Source organism: Saccopteryx leptura, chromosome 11 (assembly GCF_036850995.1).
Source record: "Saccopteryx leptura isolate mSacLep1 chromosome 11, mSacLep1_pri_phased_curated, whole genome shotgun sequence".
Taxonomy (NCBI): Eukaryota; Metazoa; Chordata; class Mammalia; order Chiroptera; family Emballonuridae; genus Saccopteryx; species Saccopteryx leptura.
In genome coordinates, this window is record NC_089513.1 from 67450999 (window position 1) to 67465637 (window position 14639).

Here is a 14639-nt window from a genome sequence, read left to right on the forward strand (position 1 = left end):
AGCGCCTGGGGCGGAGGCCGAGGAGCCATCCCCAGCGCCCGGGGCCATCTTTGCTCCAGTGGAGCCTCGGCTGCGGGAGGGGAAGAGAGAGACAGAGAGGAAGGAGAGGGGGAGGGGTGGAGAAGCAGATGGGTGCTTCTCCTGTGTGCCCTGGCCAGGAATCGAACCCGGGACTTCTGCACGCCAGGCCGACGCTCTACCACTGAGCCAACCAGCCAGGGCCAGCTACAGATTTTTGCAAGAATTCTTACTCAATCTCTAGGACTACACTACAAGGTGGAATTTGTGGACCAAGGACCAAGGACAACGCTCATTTAGGAATAATGCTCATTGCAAGTCAGTTCACGCAATACACTTTCTGGGAGGCGCAGAGCTTCTCAATTAAACAGGAAAGATTTCTCCTGACTTTGTTTCTTACTTCATTTCTTTCATTTAAGCCAGACAAACAGGCTCTTTGTCCCCTATAGAATACCAGGTAAGCACTTACAATTCTTCTTCTGATAAAGTGAGTTCCCTCCTGGGAGAGTTAAGAAGAACCTAAACAATGGGAAGAAACAAAGATGGATGGGGTCAATGGTGGGAGCGCTCTGTGCCTGGGAAACACCGTCCCTCAGAGCCGGGGCCTCCAGGCGCGTCCGAGGACACAGTCCACGGGCTCCCTGAGCAGATGACACCAAGACCCAGCAGTCAGGCGACTTCGCAGGATCACATGGTCAGTGAGTGGCAGAGCTGGTCAGGATCCCAGTCCAGCTGACTCCGAGGTGAAGGCACTTTTCATTTAAGCACAGCTGCAAGAGATTAAATCTTGTTTCTAAATAAAATCGAGCTAGGAACAAAATCCTGCAGGGCTACTCCCGAGATGACTTTGGGGAAACCGCTGACATTCCCCATGTTGACACGTCCTGGACAGGGAAGCAGAGGGCAAAGAAGAAGAGAAGGCAGGGAAGGGGAGGGCTGGCGAGGGGATGGGCAGTGCTCCATTCAGAGTGCCCATTACAGTAGCTACGAGCAGCCAGAAATGTATCCAGAGCTGTGCTGGGCACTATGCTTAGTGCTTACAGGCATTAGCTCGTCTAATCCTCTCAACAATGATATAAGGTAGGCATGAACATTTCCACTTTACAGAGAAGAATGAGGCACAAAGCACCCACGGATCTGGCTTAAGCTCCCACAACTGGTAAGAGGTGGACGTAGGAGTGGAGTCCAGCTGTTTCAAAGGCCGTGCTCCGCCCCACTGACTTTGAATAACCATGTGGTACGTGGAGGGCCCAGGGAAACTCAAGTTAAATTTTGGCTGAGCACGGGGAAGCCTCGTACCCCGGCCAGCTGTCCCGGCAGAAAACTGCAGCCCAGGCTGGCTGAAAGAGGGCAGTTCCTCCACGGGTGGCAGATCGGGGACTTCTGACTCTAGTCTCTTGTTTCTCCTGCCCAAGTGGGGACAGCAATAAGAAAGGGTACATTCAGGACTGGAGATTCAGTGGGGACAGAAAGAATACAGGTTTGTTTTCTAAACGATACAAGCTCTAAAAGTCACACCCTGCCTACCAGAGCTGCAGAAAAAAAATCTATCCCTCTTAAATTCTTCCACCTTCCTCAGTAACCATTTCACTAACAAGTCTTGCATCTGCTAGACGCGGGACACAAGAAATGACTTCTGGGCAAAATGAACCAATCATCCCTGCAAACTAGGATTTCTCTTAACAAAACCCATCCCTTTTCCCAGAGTGGGGACAGTAATGTACCCAGCCAGCTCCCAGGCCTTCTCTACATCAAGGCTGCCCACAGGAAACAGCGCTCAAATTTTCAACAGGGAGGCCCTGGCCGGTTGGCTCAGCGGTAGAGCGTCGGCCTACCGTGTGGAGGACCCGGGTTTGATTCCCGGCCAGGGCACACAGGAGAAGCGCCCATTTGCTTCTCCACCCCTCCGCCGCGCTTTCCTCTCTGTCTCTCTCTTCCCCTCCCGCAGCCAAGGCTCCATTGGAGCAAAGATGGCCCGGGCGCTGGGGATGGCTCTGTGGCCTCTGCCCCAGGCGCTAGAGTGGCTCTGGTCGCAACATGGCGACGCCCAGGATGGGCAGAGCATCGCCCCCTGGTGGGCAGAGCGTTGCCCCTGGTGGGCGTGCCGGGTGGATCCCGGTCGGGCGCATGCGGGAGTCTGTCTGACTGTCTCTCCCTGTTTCCAGCTTCAGAAAAATGAAAGAAAAAAAAACAAACAAATTTTCAACAGGGGAAGACAGGGGGTACTTGGCAAACTTCTCGCCATCCTACGTATTAGTCTTCGGCTCTCCGGGGACCTTCAGGAACTGGCACACATGTGGCAGGTGAGACAGGTGACTAGAGAAGGCGAGAGGGAAAGCTGGTGCTTGCAGAGGAGTGGGGCCCAGGGGGCAAAACTCCTGCCAACATGATGCACTGCCCGGCCCCCAAATCTGTGCTTTATTGTGATTCTGTTCTTCTCCACATGTCAGAAGTTCTCAGCACTGCGCACTTGAGTCTTGCTGCTCCTTTTCAGGAAGACGCATCGGGTATGGCCCCTGGAGCATGCGCAGAATAAACAATTCAAGCTGGGCTCCCTCCCTGCCCACCTTAACCAGTGCCTATTGTTCCTGAGACAAGGAATTCACATTGGCCTTGACGGAGAGTTTTAAAAGGACATGATACTAAAACTACTGGGCCCCATATAAGCCACAAACAGCCAGTTATTCCACATGTGGGATTCTACTTACTGATTTTAAAACCTGGTTTCTCCTGGGGAGAAAAAACAGGAGCTTAAAAGCTCTTCCTCGTGACTGCTCCACACACCTTGCTGCTCTGTTCCCAGATGCACCGACCCACAGTCCCTTCCTGGCAAGCGGCCCGTGTGTGTGAACTGGGGCGGGCCAGCCCCGAGCATGCCAGCCAGCCCGCTCCCCGCTCTTGTCCCCATCTCCATCTCTACAGCGCTTTTCAGTGGACAGGGCGCCGACCAGGCCACAGGATAGTATGACTCGGTACGAAGGGCGTGACCTCTGGAGCACGTGCCCTCGGGCACATCACACGGCTGGAAGTTGTAAGAAAATTCTACCCACCTGGTGGGTTATCGGAACTGTAGCTCGGCTGCCATGACAAACGCTGCAGATGGGGCGGCGGGCGCACAGGGGTTCACTGTCCCACGTTTCGGGGAGCTGGAAGTCACAAGATCGATGTCGGCAGGCGTCTCTCTGAGGCCTCTCTTGTTGGCCTGCAGATGGCCGCCTTCTCACTGTCGTCACATGGGCTTTCCTCGTTCTGTGTGAATGCAAGTCTGGTTCCTAAACCCCCTCTTCTCGTTTGGGGGCACACAACTTGGGCCAGAACAAAGACTAAATGACAAGGCAGGGAAAAAACACGTGCTCTGGAATCATAAAGCAGCATTTCCACCCCTGGGTCCACTGCTTGCTAATTATGTGAACTTAGGCAAGTTGCTTCACCTGCTTCCTCTGTAAAGGGGTAAGAACGTTCCCCTCCGAGTAAGGATACAGAGCGGAGTGGGAGGCGTGTCCGGCTCCCACTGTCACTGTGGGAACCCGAGTCCCAGAGAGACAGCGCCGGGGCGGGGCAGGGCGGGGCTGCAGGCCTCTGGACCGTGTGCTTGCTGGGGACAGGGGAGCCTAGGCCGAGCGGCACCATGTCCTCACTGCTCTCTGTGCAAACCTGCTGGGAGGAGCACAAGCAGCAGCCCCATGCCTCAGTCACCCTCTCCGAGTTTTCTCTAAGTGCTCAGAGAGCTGGAACATGTCTGCATAAGAGCAAGGAAGATGGGCCTTGGCAGGTTGGCTCAGCGGTAGAGCGTCGGCCTGGCGTGCGGGGGACCCGGGTTCAATTCCCGGCCAGGGCACACAGGAGAAGCGCCCATTTGCTTTGCCACCCCCCCCCCCCTCCTTCCTCTGTCTCTCTCTTCCCCTCCCGCAGCCGAGGCTCCATTGGAGCAAAGATGGCCCGGGCACTGAGGATGGCTCCTTGGCCTCTGCCCCAGGCGCTAGAGTGGCTCTGGTCGCATCAGAGCGACGCCCCGGAGGGGCAGAGCATCGACCCCTGGTGGGCAGAGCGTCACCCCTGGTGGGCGTGCTGGATGGATCCCAGTCAGGCGCCTGTGGGAGTCTGTCTGACTGTCTCTCCCCGTTTCCAGCTTCAGAAAAATACAAAACAAAACAAGAGCAAGGAAGATGTGAAGACACAGCAAAGGCTCGTTATGAAAGAGAAATGAAAACTTGTATCCCTCCGAAAGTGGAAGCAAAGAGGAAGTTCAAGCATCTCAACGCACAAAGCGGCCTCCTTCGGCCTTCTCCTTGTTCTGTTCTGAGAAGCAACCAAAAATCAAAGGAGAGCAGCTCGGCCCGTCCACTGGTGATGCCGCAGAGAAGCTGGGAGACTTGGGGTCACACGGCTGCGGTGACAGCAGCCTGCTAAGAAAGAGGTGGCCAAGCTGGGGGAGAAATTCAAGAATACAGCTGCCAGCCGAGCTGAAGGGAAGCCTGATGTGGCAGCAAAGGGAGTTGCCAAGGCTGAGAAGGGCACGAAAATGCAGAGGAAGAGGAAGATGATGATGAGTAAGTTGGTTCTAGTGCAGTTTTTTTCTTGTCTATCAAGCATTTAACCCCCCTGTACACAACTCACTCCTTTTCAAGAAAAAAACTGAAATGTAAGGCTGTGTAAGGTTTGTTTTTAAACTGCACAGTGTCTGTTGTCCAGTTAACACACTACCGAATGTGACTTCAGCTACCCGGTCGGTCCTGGTGGAATTTTCCGTAGCCGCTAGCCTTGCCTGGTGCAGCGTGGGGACCGGGAATCGGCATGGAAACGTGGAGCAGGCTCTTGCGGGTGCACAGCCCCGATTAGTTATGTACGTGGGTGGCAGTTTCACCTTCAGTTGTCTCTGATGCCATGTATACAAAATAATTGTTCTGTTAACTGAATACGAGTTTGTAACTCCAAAAAAAAAAAAACACGTTGTAGTTGTTTTAGTGACATTCTGAATGCTTCTAAGTAAATATGATACAATTTATTTTTTTTTAAGAAAAAAAGTAAAAGAGTATCTCCCTCAAAGGGATTGTTGTGGAGATCAAGTGTTGAGCACGTGAAGTGCTTACCAGTCTCTGGACAGGACAGGCCGAACGTATCTGCTATAATTGCACTATTTCTTCCTAGCAATAATTAACGCTTCCTATTTGCCTCTTTTTGTCAAAGTGCCTTCGCAACTAGCCTTGCCCATGGTCTGTGAACTAAATAAAACAACAAATCTCTGTCCCAGAGATTAAGAAACGTTTCTTGATTGGCTGAAGACAGCAGCAGAGGTGGCGGGTGACACTTCCCCAGGGGCGCGTTACTACAGTGATACATAGTCCGCGTCAGACCACGTCCTCCCGGCAGGACGACCCACGTGCTTCCCCTCCCCTAGCCTAGCCCCTGACGCACTGCCCCTACAACAGAAGTCACAGGCAGCCCACACCAAGCGCACTGGCCAGAAAGACGACAGGAATGGAGGACAGGCGGCATGCGACAAAGGACTCCACCAGGCAAGTGAGTTTCAGGGCAGGGGGAGGTGGCCCAGTTACAAGGGTGTTTCATTGTCGCTTCCAGGCAGGGAAGCCTCTAGACCAGGGGTCTCAAATTCGCGGCCCGCCAAACAATTTTGTGCGGCCCGCAGACTAATTCACGAAGTTCAAAATATTTTGGATAAAATTAAGTAAGCCTAGGGGCCTACTTGTATTTTTCATTTCTCTAGCATCCTAGCTAGATATTAGCTTAGTTAACAGCAGTTGTGATGCGAACTCCAGTTTCTGGTCGTTTTGTGACACTGAGTAAACTGCATGTACGATTGTGCTTGTTGTACTGATTTTTTTTTTGTTTTCAACTGCAGTGAGAAAAGTGTTGCGTAACAGTTGCCTTTTGTAGACCTAGTGCGGCCCGCCGAACGGCTGTGATCTAGCTCTGCGGCCCACATGCTGAGTTGAGTTTGAGACCCCTGCTCTAGACAGAAGCCCAGTTCTGTTTCAACCATTCCAAACCAGCAAGAATAAAAAGAACCCCCGGAAATGAGGAAGACGCAACCATGCACATGGTCCCAGAGCACGCGGTCCCAGAGGTGCTGCCGCGGGTGGGCCGCGGGTCTGTGCGGAGGGACACTCGATCTGCTGCCAGTCCACAGGTCCTCGACAAGGCACAGACAGGAGCACGCACTCATAGCAGCAGTCCAACAGTCATTTTATATGGTAATAGAACAGTAATAAAAATGTTCTTAGATTGTTTTAATTTTGTTTCTAGATACTCATTCTTATTGTTATTTACAAAAGTACTGGTCCATGGGAACAAGTCTGCAGCACGGAGAGCTTATGCACTGGGTCACAGCTTCCGTATAGCTGCTAGCGGTGTGGAAGCCATAACCCAGCAGGATGCTACTACTCAGGTCCTAGGATATCGAACTAAAAAAAAACAAAACAAAACAGGCAAAGGCATGGTATTTTTCACTTGACCCTTATAATAGTCCTTTTTCTATTGGGAACATAGTAAAAACCAGCCTCTAGTAGCCATTGCAGTCCACACTTTCACCACATTGGAAGTGACCAATGCCCAGAATACTCCTTATTCAGATGTGTGGCCACCACAGGCACAACACTGTTCAGAACTGAACGGCTTCCCAGTGGAAGTAGTCCTGAGTATAAGTCAGAAAACCTGGATCAAATCCTGGCTTTACTGCCTACAAGCTTTTCGACATTGTGTAAGTGAAAATGTCACCAAGCCAGTTTCCTGATATAAACAGTGGAGATTATGATTATCTGCCCACTTTACATCTTAAGAAGGGCGTGAGATTCAAGTAAGATAAATATCTCTGGGTCGTGACTCAGCAGCAGTTTACAACAGGGTCAGTATTGTGAGCCCAGCCTTCAAAGAGTCAAGTCTCAAGTAGTCCCAGGATGGCAGTGAGACAGCTGACCAGAATACTGACTTCAGTCAAGTATTTTGTTAATCAAAGATTTACCAAATTAGAAAATGCTGCCTTCAAATTTTTCCCTGCACAGGAAGCACTCTTATTTCCTTAACATACTCCTGTTAAGTATGTTTGTGTGCATCTGGCCAGGTGTCCAGCACCATGGTGGACACCACGAGGGAGGAAGAGGACAAGGCACTGGCCCTGGGCCAGCTCACAGCTGCGGGCACTCCACGTGCTCCCGGCAGTACGTGACTCTTACATACAGCGGGGACTAGAAACGGGCAACTCTTTCGCCAAGTTGTACAACTATTTGGAGACGCGGGGGGGGGGGGGGGGGGGGGGGAGGGGCGGGCGGGGGCGGGCGGAGGGGACTTAAAAATGCACCATTTCATTCCTGTACTTTAGGTAAGAGAAGACCAGAAAATCATAATGTATTTTACTTTATTGAAGACATATTACAGTAGACAAACAAGTAGACAAACACATGCTTTATAAAATATACATTCTCAGGTGTGAGAAAATATAAATAGATACTTGGGAAGGGCCATAATGAATACTTGGCTTCTGACTCTCTTCGGGGACCTCCAGTCCCAGGGCTGCTCAGACAGACATCCTCTGCGGGGGGAGGAGTAGGCGGTGGGGGGAACACACAGGGTAAAAATAGTCTACGGATCAAGAGGCCACTTTATGTAGCCAAGAAATATTCTAAGAGCAGCTGACCACTTACTCATGATCAATTTCTCTCTCAAGACAGGTACAGCTGACAACTGTACGCCTTATATTGGAGAATAGGCTCAAATCCAGCTGTTTTTCACCTTCACTTCACCCACTGGTAAAGATTATTAGGACTGATAAACACCACACCCAACCTTGAGGGAACAGGTCCAAATAGTCCAAATATTACTCTTACACACACATACACACACACACTAGTATCCACAAAACCTTCAGATGATTCATGGGCTTTCAGGGATTGTTTTGTTAAGAGCAGCTTATAGTATATCTCTCAACCCAGAAGTTATTTTTTTGCAACAAACCAGGCAATGTCCAAAATAAAAACTAAAGCTAACTGACCTTTAGATTGTACTCCAAACAAAAAAGTTCAAAGGAGCAGGAAGGGGAAACATGCCCGAACAGAATTGGGGAAGAGATCATGTAATAGAAAAACGAAACGTTACTTGCAGAATGCCAAAAAAACTTAGATCGACTATTCCACAACTACCTCTTCATCTGCATCAAGAGGCAAACTAAGAAATGGAGGATGTCACGTAAAATGACCGCAAATTTACCTGTCATTCCATTACCCTGTTGGCATTTCTGTGGCCACCCAAATAATTAGAAACGGCCACAACACGCTTGGGTAGAATACTGGATGTAAAACTGGACACTGCGGTTCCAACCCCACTCAAAATGGAGCCCACTGGTAAGAAGCAGGAATAAAAATGAAAAAGGGAGGATTATGATACAGTCTAGGCTTTCAAGCTTTTTACTGTGGTACTGCCATCTGTGTTAATAACTACTAGTTATAAATTCCCTCAGAGAATAGCCCGGACTTTCCTATTCTCAGCCATTAACACAGAACTGGCCAAAACCTAAAATTCTTTGGTTAAAAAAAAAACTCTTATGTGCTGTATACTTGATATAAAGGATTCTGAAAGATGACATTTTTCTGGATTATTTCCAACGGTAAAATGAAAGAGCTAAGTCACCTTCCCCATATTCCCTCTCGATGCAGAAATTCCTTCAATACGATGAACGGGTGATTTAGCTTGTGTGTGTACATTTCCCACAAAAGGCTGATTATTCCAAGTCAGACAAATCTGTTCGACAGTGAGCTGAAACAGTCTCATCGGCAAGTGTATTCTGCACTTCCCTGGAACTCCTGCCCGCTGACACGACCCGTGTCCTCTGGAATAAAAAGTAAATCTCCTGCCCCGGCTGGGTAGCTTGGTGGGTTAGAGCCTCGTCTCAGTATGCAAAGGTTGCCGGTTTAATGCCCGGTCAGGGTACAGACAGGAACAGATCAATGTTTCTGTCTCTCCTTTCCTCTCTCTCTAAAATTAACAATTTTAATAAAGAGTGAATCTCTTCCTAATTTCATATGACAATCCTTAAAGACTTTTATCACTCTTAAGAAAATGCCTAACAGTCTAAGTTGCTTAACATCTTAATGTTTCTTCACAACCTCCCAATGAGCAATGTGAAGGCAACTGTTTTTGAACATAAAAGTTGCTCTGGCCAGGTAGCTTAGTAGATAAAAGTGTCATCCCAAGGCCCTGGCCGGCTGGCTCAGTGGTAGAGCACCGGCCTGGCATGCAGGAGTCCCAGGTTTGATTCCCGGCCAGGGCACACAGGAGAAGCGCCCATCTGCTTCTCCACCCTCCCCCCCTCCTTCCTCTCTGTCTCTCTCTTCCCCTCCTGCAGCCAAGGCTCCATTGAAGCAAAGTTGGCCCGGGCCCTGAGGATGGCTCCATGGCCTCTGCCTCAGGCGCTAGAATGGCTCTGGTTGCAACAGAGCAACGCCCTGGATGGGCGGAGCATTGCCCCCTGGTGGGCATGCCGGGTGGATCCTGGTCGGGCGCACGCGGGAGTCTGTCTGACTGTCTCCCCGTTTCCAACTTCAGAAAAATACGAAAAGGGGGGAGGGGAGCGTCATCCCAGCACACAAGGTCATGGTTCGATCCTCAGTCAGGGCCCAGACGGGAAGCACTCAATGAATGAATGTACAACTGAGTAGAACGAGGAGCTGATGCTTCTCTCTCTCCCTCACCCTCTCAAATCAATGGGAAAAAAATTTTTAACGATTCCTTTAAAAAAAATAAACATTAAAGCTACCTTACAGGAAAATACATATTTTTAAACATTCTGAGATGGCACAAGAAAGGAGCTGCACACTGCCTGGGCTCCTGTTCTGTTCTACACAGTAACTCGCATGCTCAGGCGAGCATTTCAGGAGCTGCTGAGGGACAGAAAGCCAACGGCTTAGGTGCAGACCCTGTGCCAGTGAGGCCTGGACTTCAAGAGTAATGCCAGTTCTTCCAGGTCGACCTGAAGAACCAGTCTGAGGGGTGCAAACAGACGAAGAGAGCTTCTGCATCCTCCTGACGGAAAGTGGGAATGGGGGGCAGAGGGTGGTCCTCCCGGCATTTCAGGGCGCCTGGTTAAACTGGCCACAGGCAGACACCGCGCTACTGGAGAGACACTGACGGGCCGCTAGTCCTGGCTGGAGTCGAGGGTTAAATCACTGCTTAGTCGAGCAGCATTTGACACCTTGCTCCCTGCGTATGTCGTTAGTTTGACTCAAAAAAACTTAAAAAAATTTAAAAAATATATATTGCTTGGTCAAAAACATGCAATAATGGTAAGTTTTAGGGATGCCAACTAAAATTAGAATTTATTAAATTTATTATTTTTTAAGACCAAGGGTAGGCTATTCACATTTAAACAAATTCTTGACTAGATTTTTCGGCAAGTATCATATTTTAGTTATGCAGACAAGCTAGAAATTGGGAGGACACCACACTGCTGGCTGAGGTGACATAACAAAGAAGCTGGCCGTCAGACCGGCCTTGGACTCCCCTGGCAGAGACGCCACCGCTATGCAGGGGCGGCACCTGTCACGACGTTCTCTAGGCACTGGTCCAGCCCGTTTCTGTCCTCTCACAGAACAGCCGATGTCACTTGCAGCCTAGCTCGAACTCTACCTTTCTAATTTAGGAAAGTCTATCAGAACGTGAGTGCGAATACTCTCATCCCTGGGATAACCCTGTCCCCATCAGAAAGGGCAGTGAGTCACGGCCCAGTCACAGCTCACTGTGGCTCGCAGCTCATGGTGGCACGCAGACCGCGACACTGTGCAGTGCTGTAGCGCCAGCCAGCGCTCAGCCCAGCTGCTCCGGAGAGCAGCGGTGCTCGTCCACGGAGCCCAGCGTCCCTCTAGACTGATCCTGCCTGTTCAGAGCAGAGTATTTCTTCTCATGAGTATGTCTTACACCGTAACGCCTGCTACAGAGGAAATATATCTGGCTCAAGTCAGAGTAAGCAGCATCACTCTTGTTCTACTCTAACAAACGTTTCATGGAAGCAGCTTTTTATTAGAGTAGCATAATCCTCCTTGGTTCCTGGAGGGATCACAGATTCATAGAACATTACAGCTGGAAAGGGCTTTAGAACATCTCGAAAATACCCTCATTTCATAAATGAGAAAACTGGGCTGAGACATAAAGAGACTGGCCCTTGCTTACACAGCTGGTAAGCGGCAGAGCTGGGGAATGAAATCAGGTCTCCTGCTTCTAAGTCCGTACAAATTACACTACAACCTCGTAAGGAAAAAGAAGGATCACAAATTGAAGGACAGGAAAATAAAGATATTTAAGAAGTTCAAAGTGAAAATGAACAGAGGTTGACAGTTTAAGAAGGAAAATAAAGAAAGGCCTGGTGGTACAAAACAGCTCCTGAGGCGCGGCCGCCTATGAGAAAAAAATTAGCACTGAAAACAAAGTACGAAATTCTAGCAAAAAGCTGATGAAGTTATGTGAGTTTAGAAATGCACAATGACAGGTATTTTCATTTTAAGTGACCGAGGTTATCTAGTAGGACATCACTAGTACTTGCTGGATTCAGAGGACAGACTCTGACCGCCTATGAAAGGAAATCTGAAAGCACAGAGAACTCCAGTCCATTCCATTCCATTAGTGTTAAGTCCTTTGTTTACATAAAGCTTTTTGATATCAAAAATTCAAGAAAACTTCTTGGCTTAATCACTTGCACAAAACAAGGACCACTCCAAACCTTTATAGTGTAAACATTTCTGCATGTTCTTCTATTTCCAAAAGCCCCCTTCCCTTCTTAAGATACACTGTGCACCCCTGGCTGATGGTACAGTGGATAGAGTACCATCCCAGAGTGCTGTGGCAACAGTTTGACCCGGGTTTGCACCCAAGGTCACAGGTTCGAGCCCCAGTCAGGGTATGTATGAGAAGCAATAAATGGGTACACAACTAAGGAGCTTCTCTCTTTCTTTTCCCCTTCCCTTTCTCCCTTTCCCCTCTCAAATCAGTGGGGGGGGGGGGGAGATACACACTGGCCATTGATAGAAGAGACATTATAAAAAAACAAACATAGAAAAGAAGCAATCTTTGGTTTCCTCGTCAACTAAGTACTTCGTTGAAAGAAGGTATTCCCCAAACAGGTTCTCCCTTTTCTACGTGCACATGGCTATGGCAGGACTGCTAGTGTTTCGAAAGAGCCTTTTTATCCTGGCACTTGCAAACAGGTAGCAAATGAGGAGAAGCACGGACCTTTAGATAGGAAGTAAGTGGTAGTCACACCCAGACTGTGTCTGTGTACCCAATCACTAGGTACTCTGCCTCTGTACATATCCTTCTCAACAAACACATTTTTAAAACTTTAAACTGTCTTTAGATTCACTACACCAAGATATACAAAATCTGTCTGTGGTCTGAGAAGCCGCTGTCAATATAATAACTGGAGAGCACATATAATTTTGGCATATCAAAAAACTATTTACATTGTAGCAAACACATATGGTCAATGAATACAAAAATTATTTATAAATGCACATATATTTACAATGAGACCCCTGGGTGATAGGGATCCCCCCCGACCCCCCATCAAAAAAAAAAAAAAAAAGATTCACAAGAATACAAAACTCCTTGACCTGGTACCAGTTGTCAAGCCTGGGATTCTTGCTGAAGACCTTGAATATCAAAGCCCCACTCTCGGCCATATGCTGAGAACCACTGGTGAATTCCAGGATCCCTTCCCAGCAGGCTCCAAAGTTACTTTTGTTCTTTGGAAGGCAAAACAGAAGAGTCATGTTTTCTCAGGATCATCTGCAGGTTGAGACAATCAGCGTGGTAAGCAGCAATGAGACTCTTCCAACACCAGTGCACACGGGGCACAGCCCCGTGGACCCACCAGGAAGCACACGTGTCCTGGGTCTCCCTCCGCGCCCGCGGCACGTTTTTATCACATGTACCCGTTTCCGCCAGCCGTCACCCTTCCTCTGTCAGGCAGGAGCCCTGGCCAACGCCGGGCCCACTTTGGTGTGGTCAGATGTAACTGCAGACAGAGTAAAGCAAATGCTGACGTGGGGTTTCTTCTGAACTCTGAGGTAGTAAATACAAAATTCATTCATTTGGGTCTTTGCCCAGACTTCATCCTGGAGTGTTTCATGTGCCCTCGCTACCATCTTGAGTGTTCCGAGTCCTACTAAACTCAAAAGCATGGCCGAGCGGCCTGTGGCAGGGCCTGGGGGAAGCCGAGCAGCCGGGCTCGCCCTCTGCCAGGCCCTCTGCCAGGCCCTCGTGCTGCCGGAGGGGCGGCGACTCCCGGGCTGGCTGCTGGGAAAAGGGAGAAGGCGGTGGGCCTGGCTCTCGGGTCATCTTCCACAGAGGCCGCTGTGATGGTTCTGAAAATCAAAGACAAGAATCATCAGTGGTGAACAAATTCAAAGTTAATTTTCTAAAACTTTTTTCCTTTACCCAAATCCTTAAAGATACAGATACCCACTAATCCTGAATAAGGATGCTGAGATCAAACATATACTTGCCATCTTCTTAGCAACAACTAAAAAAAGATAAAACAAAAACTAGACCTATGGTCTTCCAAACCCCTCTACTCAAAAACCACCATTTACAGAGTCCAAACTATATGTCTTCTACTTTTGCCTACGGTTAGTGGTTCTGCTGCTACAAAACTTGGAAATAAAACACCTTAGACACTTGGCCCAGACTAAGAGACTAACAGGATTCACTCTGTAATGAAAGTTGCACGATACATAGATAAAAATGGACTCAGAGCAGCTATTATATTCTTAAATAACAATTAAATGCTTATGTTTAAATAAACTATTTTAAAAATAAACCATTTCCTTCCAGCTTCTAGCATGCCAATAATTCTAACAATGAAATGATAACAAAATGCAGCAATTTAAAATCCTATTGTTATCTGTACTTTGGGTTTAAAAGTGTGCATTTCTCCTTCTCCTTATTTACTGCAGGGGTGAGCTCGCTCCCCAAAGATCACTTACTGAAAGTTCTGTTAACTTCCTGGGGATGCATTTTGGAAAAAGCTCAAACACTCTAGAAATAAATGCTCAGAAATAAAATGTTTTAAAAATCCCATGCGAGTAATAAATGACAGCAGGGCTTCTCGAGCTTTAATGCGCATACAAGTAACCTGGGGATCTTGTTTTAATAAAGACTCCGCCTCACTAGGCCTGGGTGGGACCCATATCTGCCTTCCTAACAAGTTCGTGCTAACAGACTCACTGAGCAGCCAGGAGCCAGAGCAGCCTGGGTAAGCAAAGAGCAATGCGCCAAGTCTGCCCACTTCCTCACTTACTAAACACCAGATTAACAATTAAGACAGCGCAGTTAGAAAAAGGAGGCACTACATATTTGGGTCTACTTAAAAGATTTTTGTGTATGAATTCAGCATTGGTGCATTTCTTTAATGGAAACTGAGATTAATTTAAAAGACAAGAGACTAATTTAGTAACAGTATAATTTTCTCTGACCTCTACCCTCTTTAAAATCTTTATACAGTTGGCCTCTTAATTACAAGCAAGAGAACGCATCCCAAAGGTCCCTCGTCCGATCCCTGACTCCTGCGAGCACCCCCATGCACTGTCTCCCTCCACACACCTGCATTCTCACCCCACCCT

The 14639-nt window shown here is 48.5% G+C and overlaps 1 protein-coding gene, 1 long non-coding RNA gene and 1 other non-coding gene across 5 annotated transcripts in view; 2 read left to right on the forward strand and 1 right to left on the reverse strand.

The window, feature by feature from the left end:
- The first annotated feature begins 1814 nt into the window (after positions 1-1814).
- On the forward strand, positions 1815-1890 carry TRNAG-ACC (transfer RNA glycine (anticodon ACC)). The gene has a single exon. It is a non-coding gene; the product is annotated as a tRNA-Gly (tRNA).
- Positions 1891-5386: 3496 nt separating this feature from the next.
- LOC136383531 (uncharacterized) lies at positions 5387-6270 on the forward strand. Its single transcript, XR_010747423.1, has 2 exons — positions 5387-5538; positions 6030-6270. It is a non-coding gene; the product is annotated as an uncharacterized lncRNA (long non-coding RNA).
- A 1133-nt stretch (positions 6271-7403) lies between these two features.
- Positions 7404-14639, reverse strand: part of LRIG2 (leucine rich repeats and immunoglobulin like domains 2) — a 61953-nt gene continuing 54717 nt past the window's right edge. For all 3 annotated transcript variants that reach the window (XM_066353308.1, XM_066353307.1, XM_066353309.1), the window contains one exon: positions 7404-13382. In XM_066353308.1, coding sequence (XP_066209405.1) covers positions 13144-13382 — 239 coding nt within the window. In that variant the 3' untranslated portion in view covers positions 7404-13143. The remainder of the gene's footprint in view (positions 13383-14639) is intronic.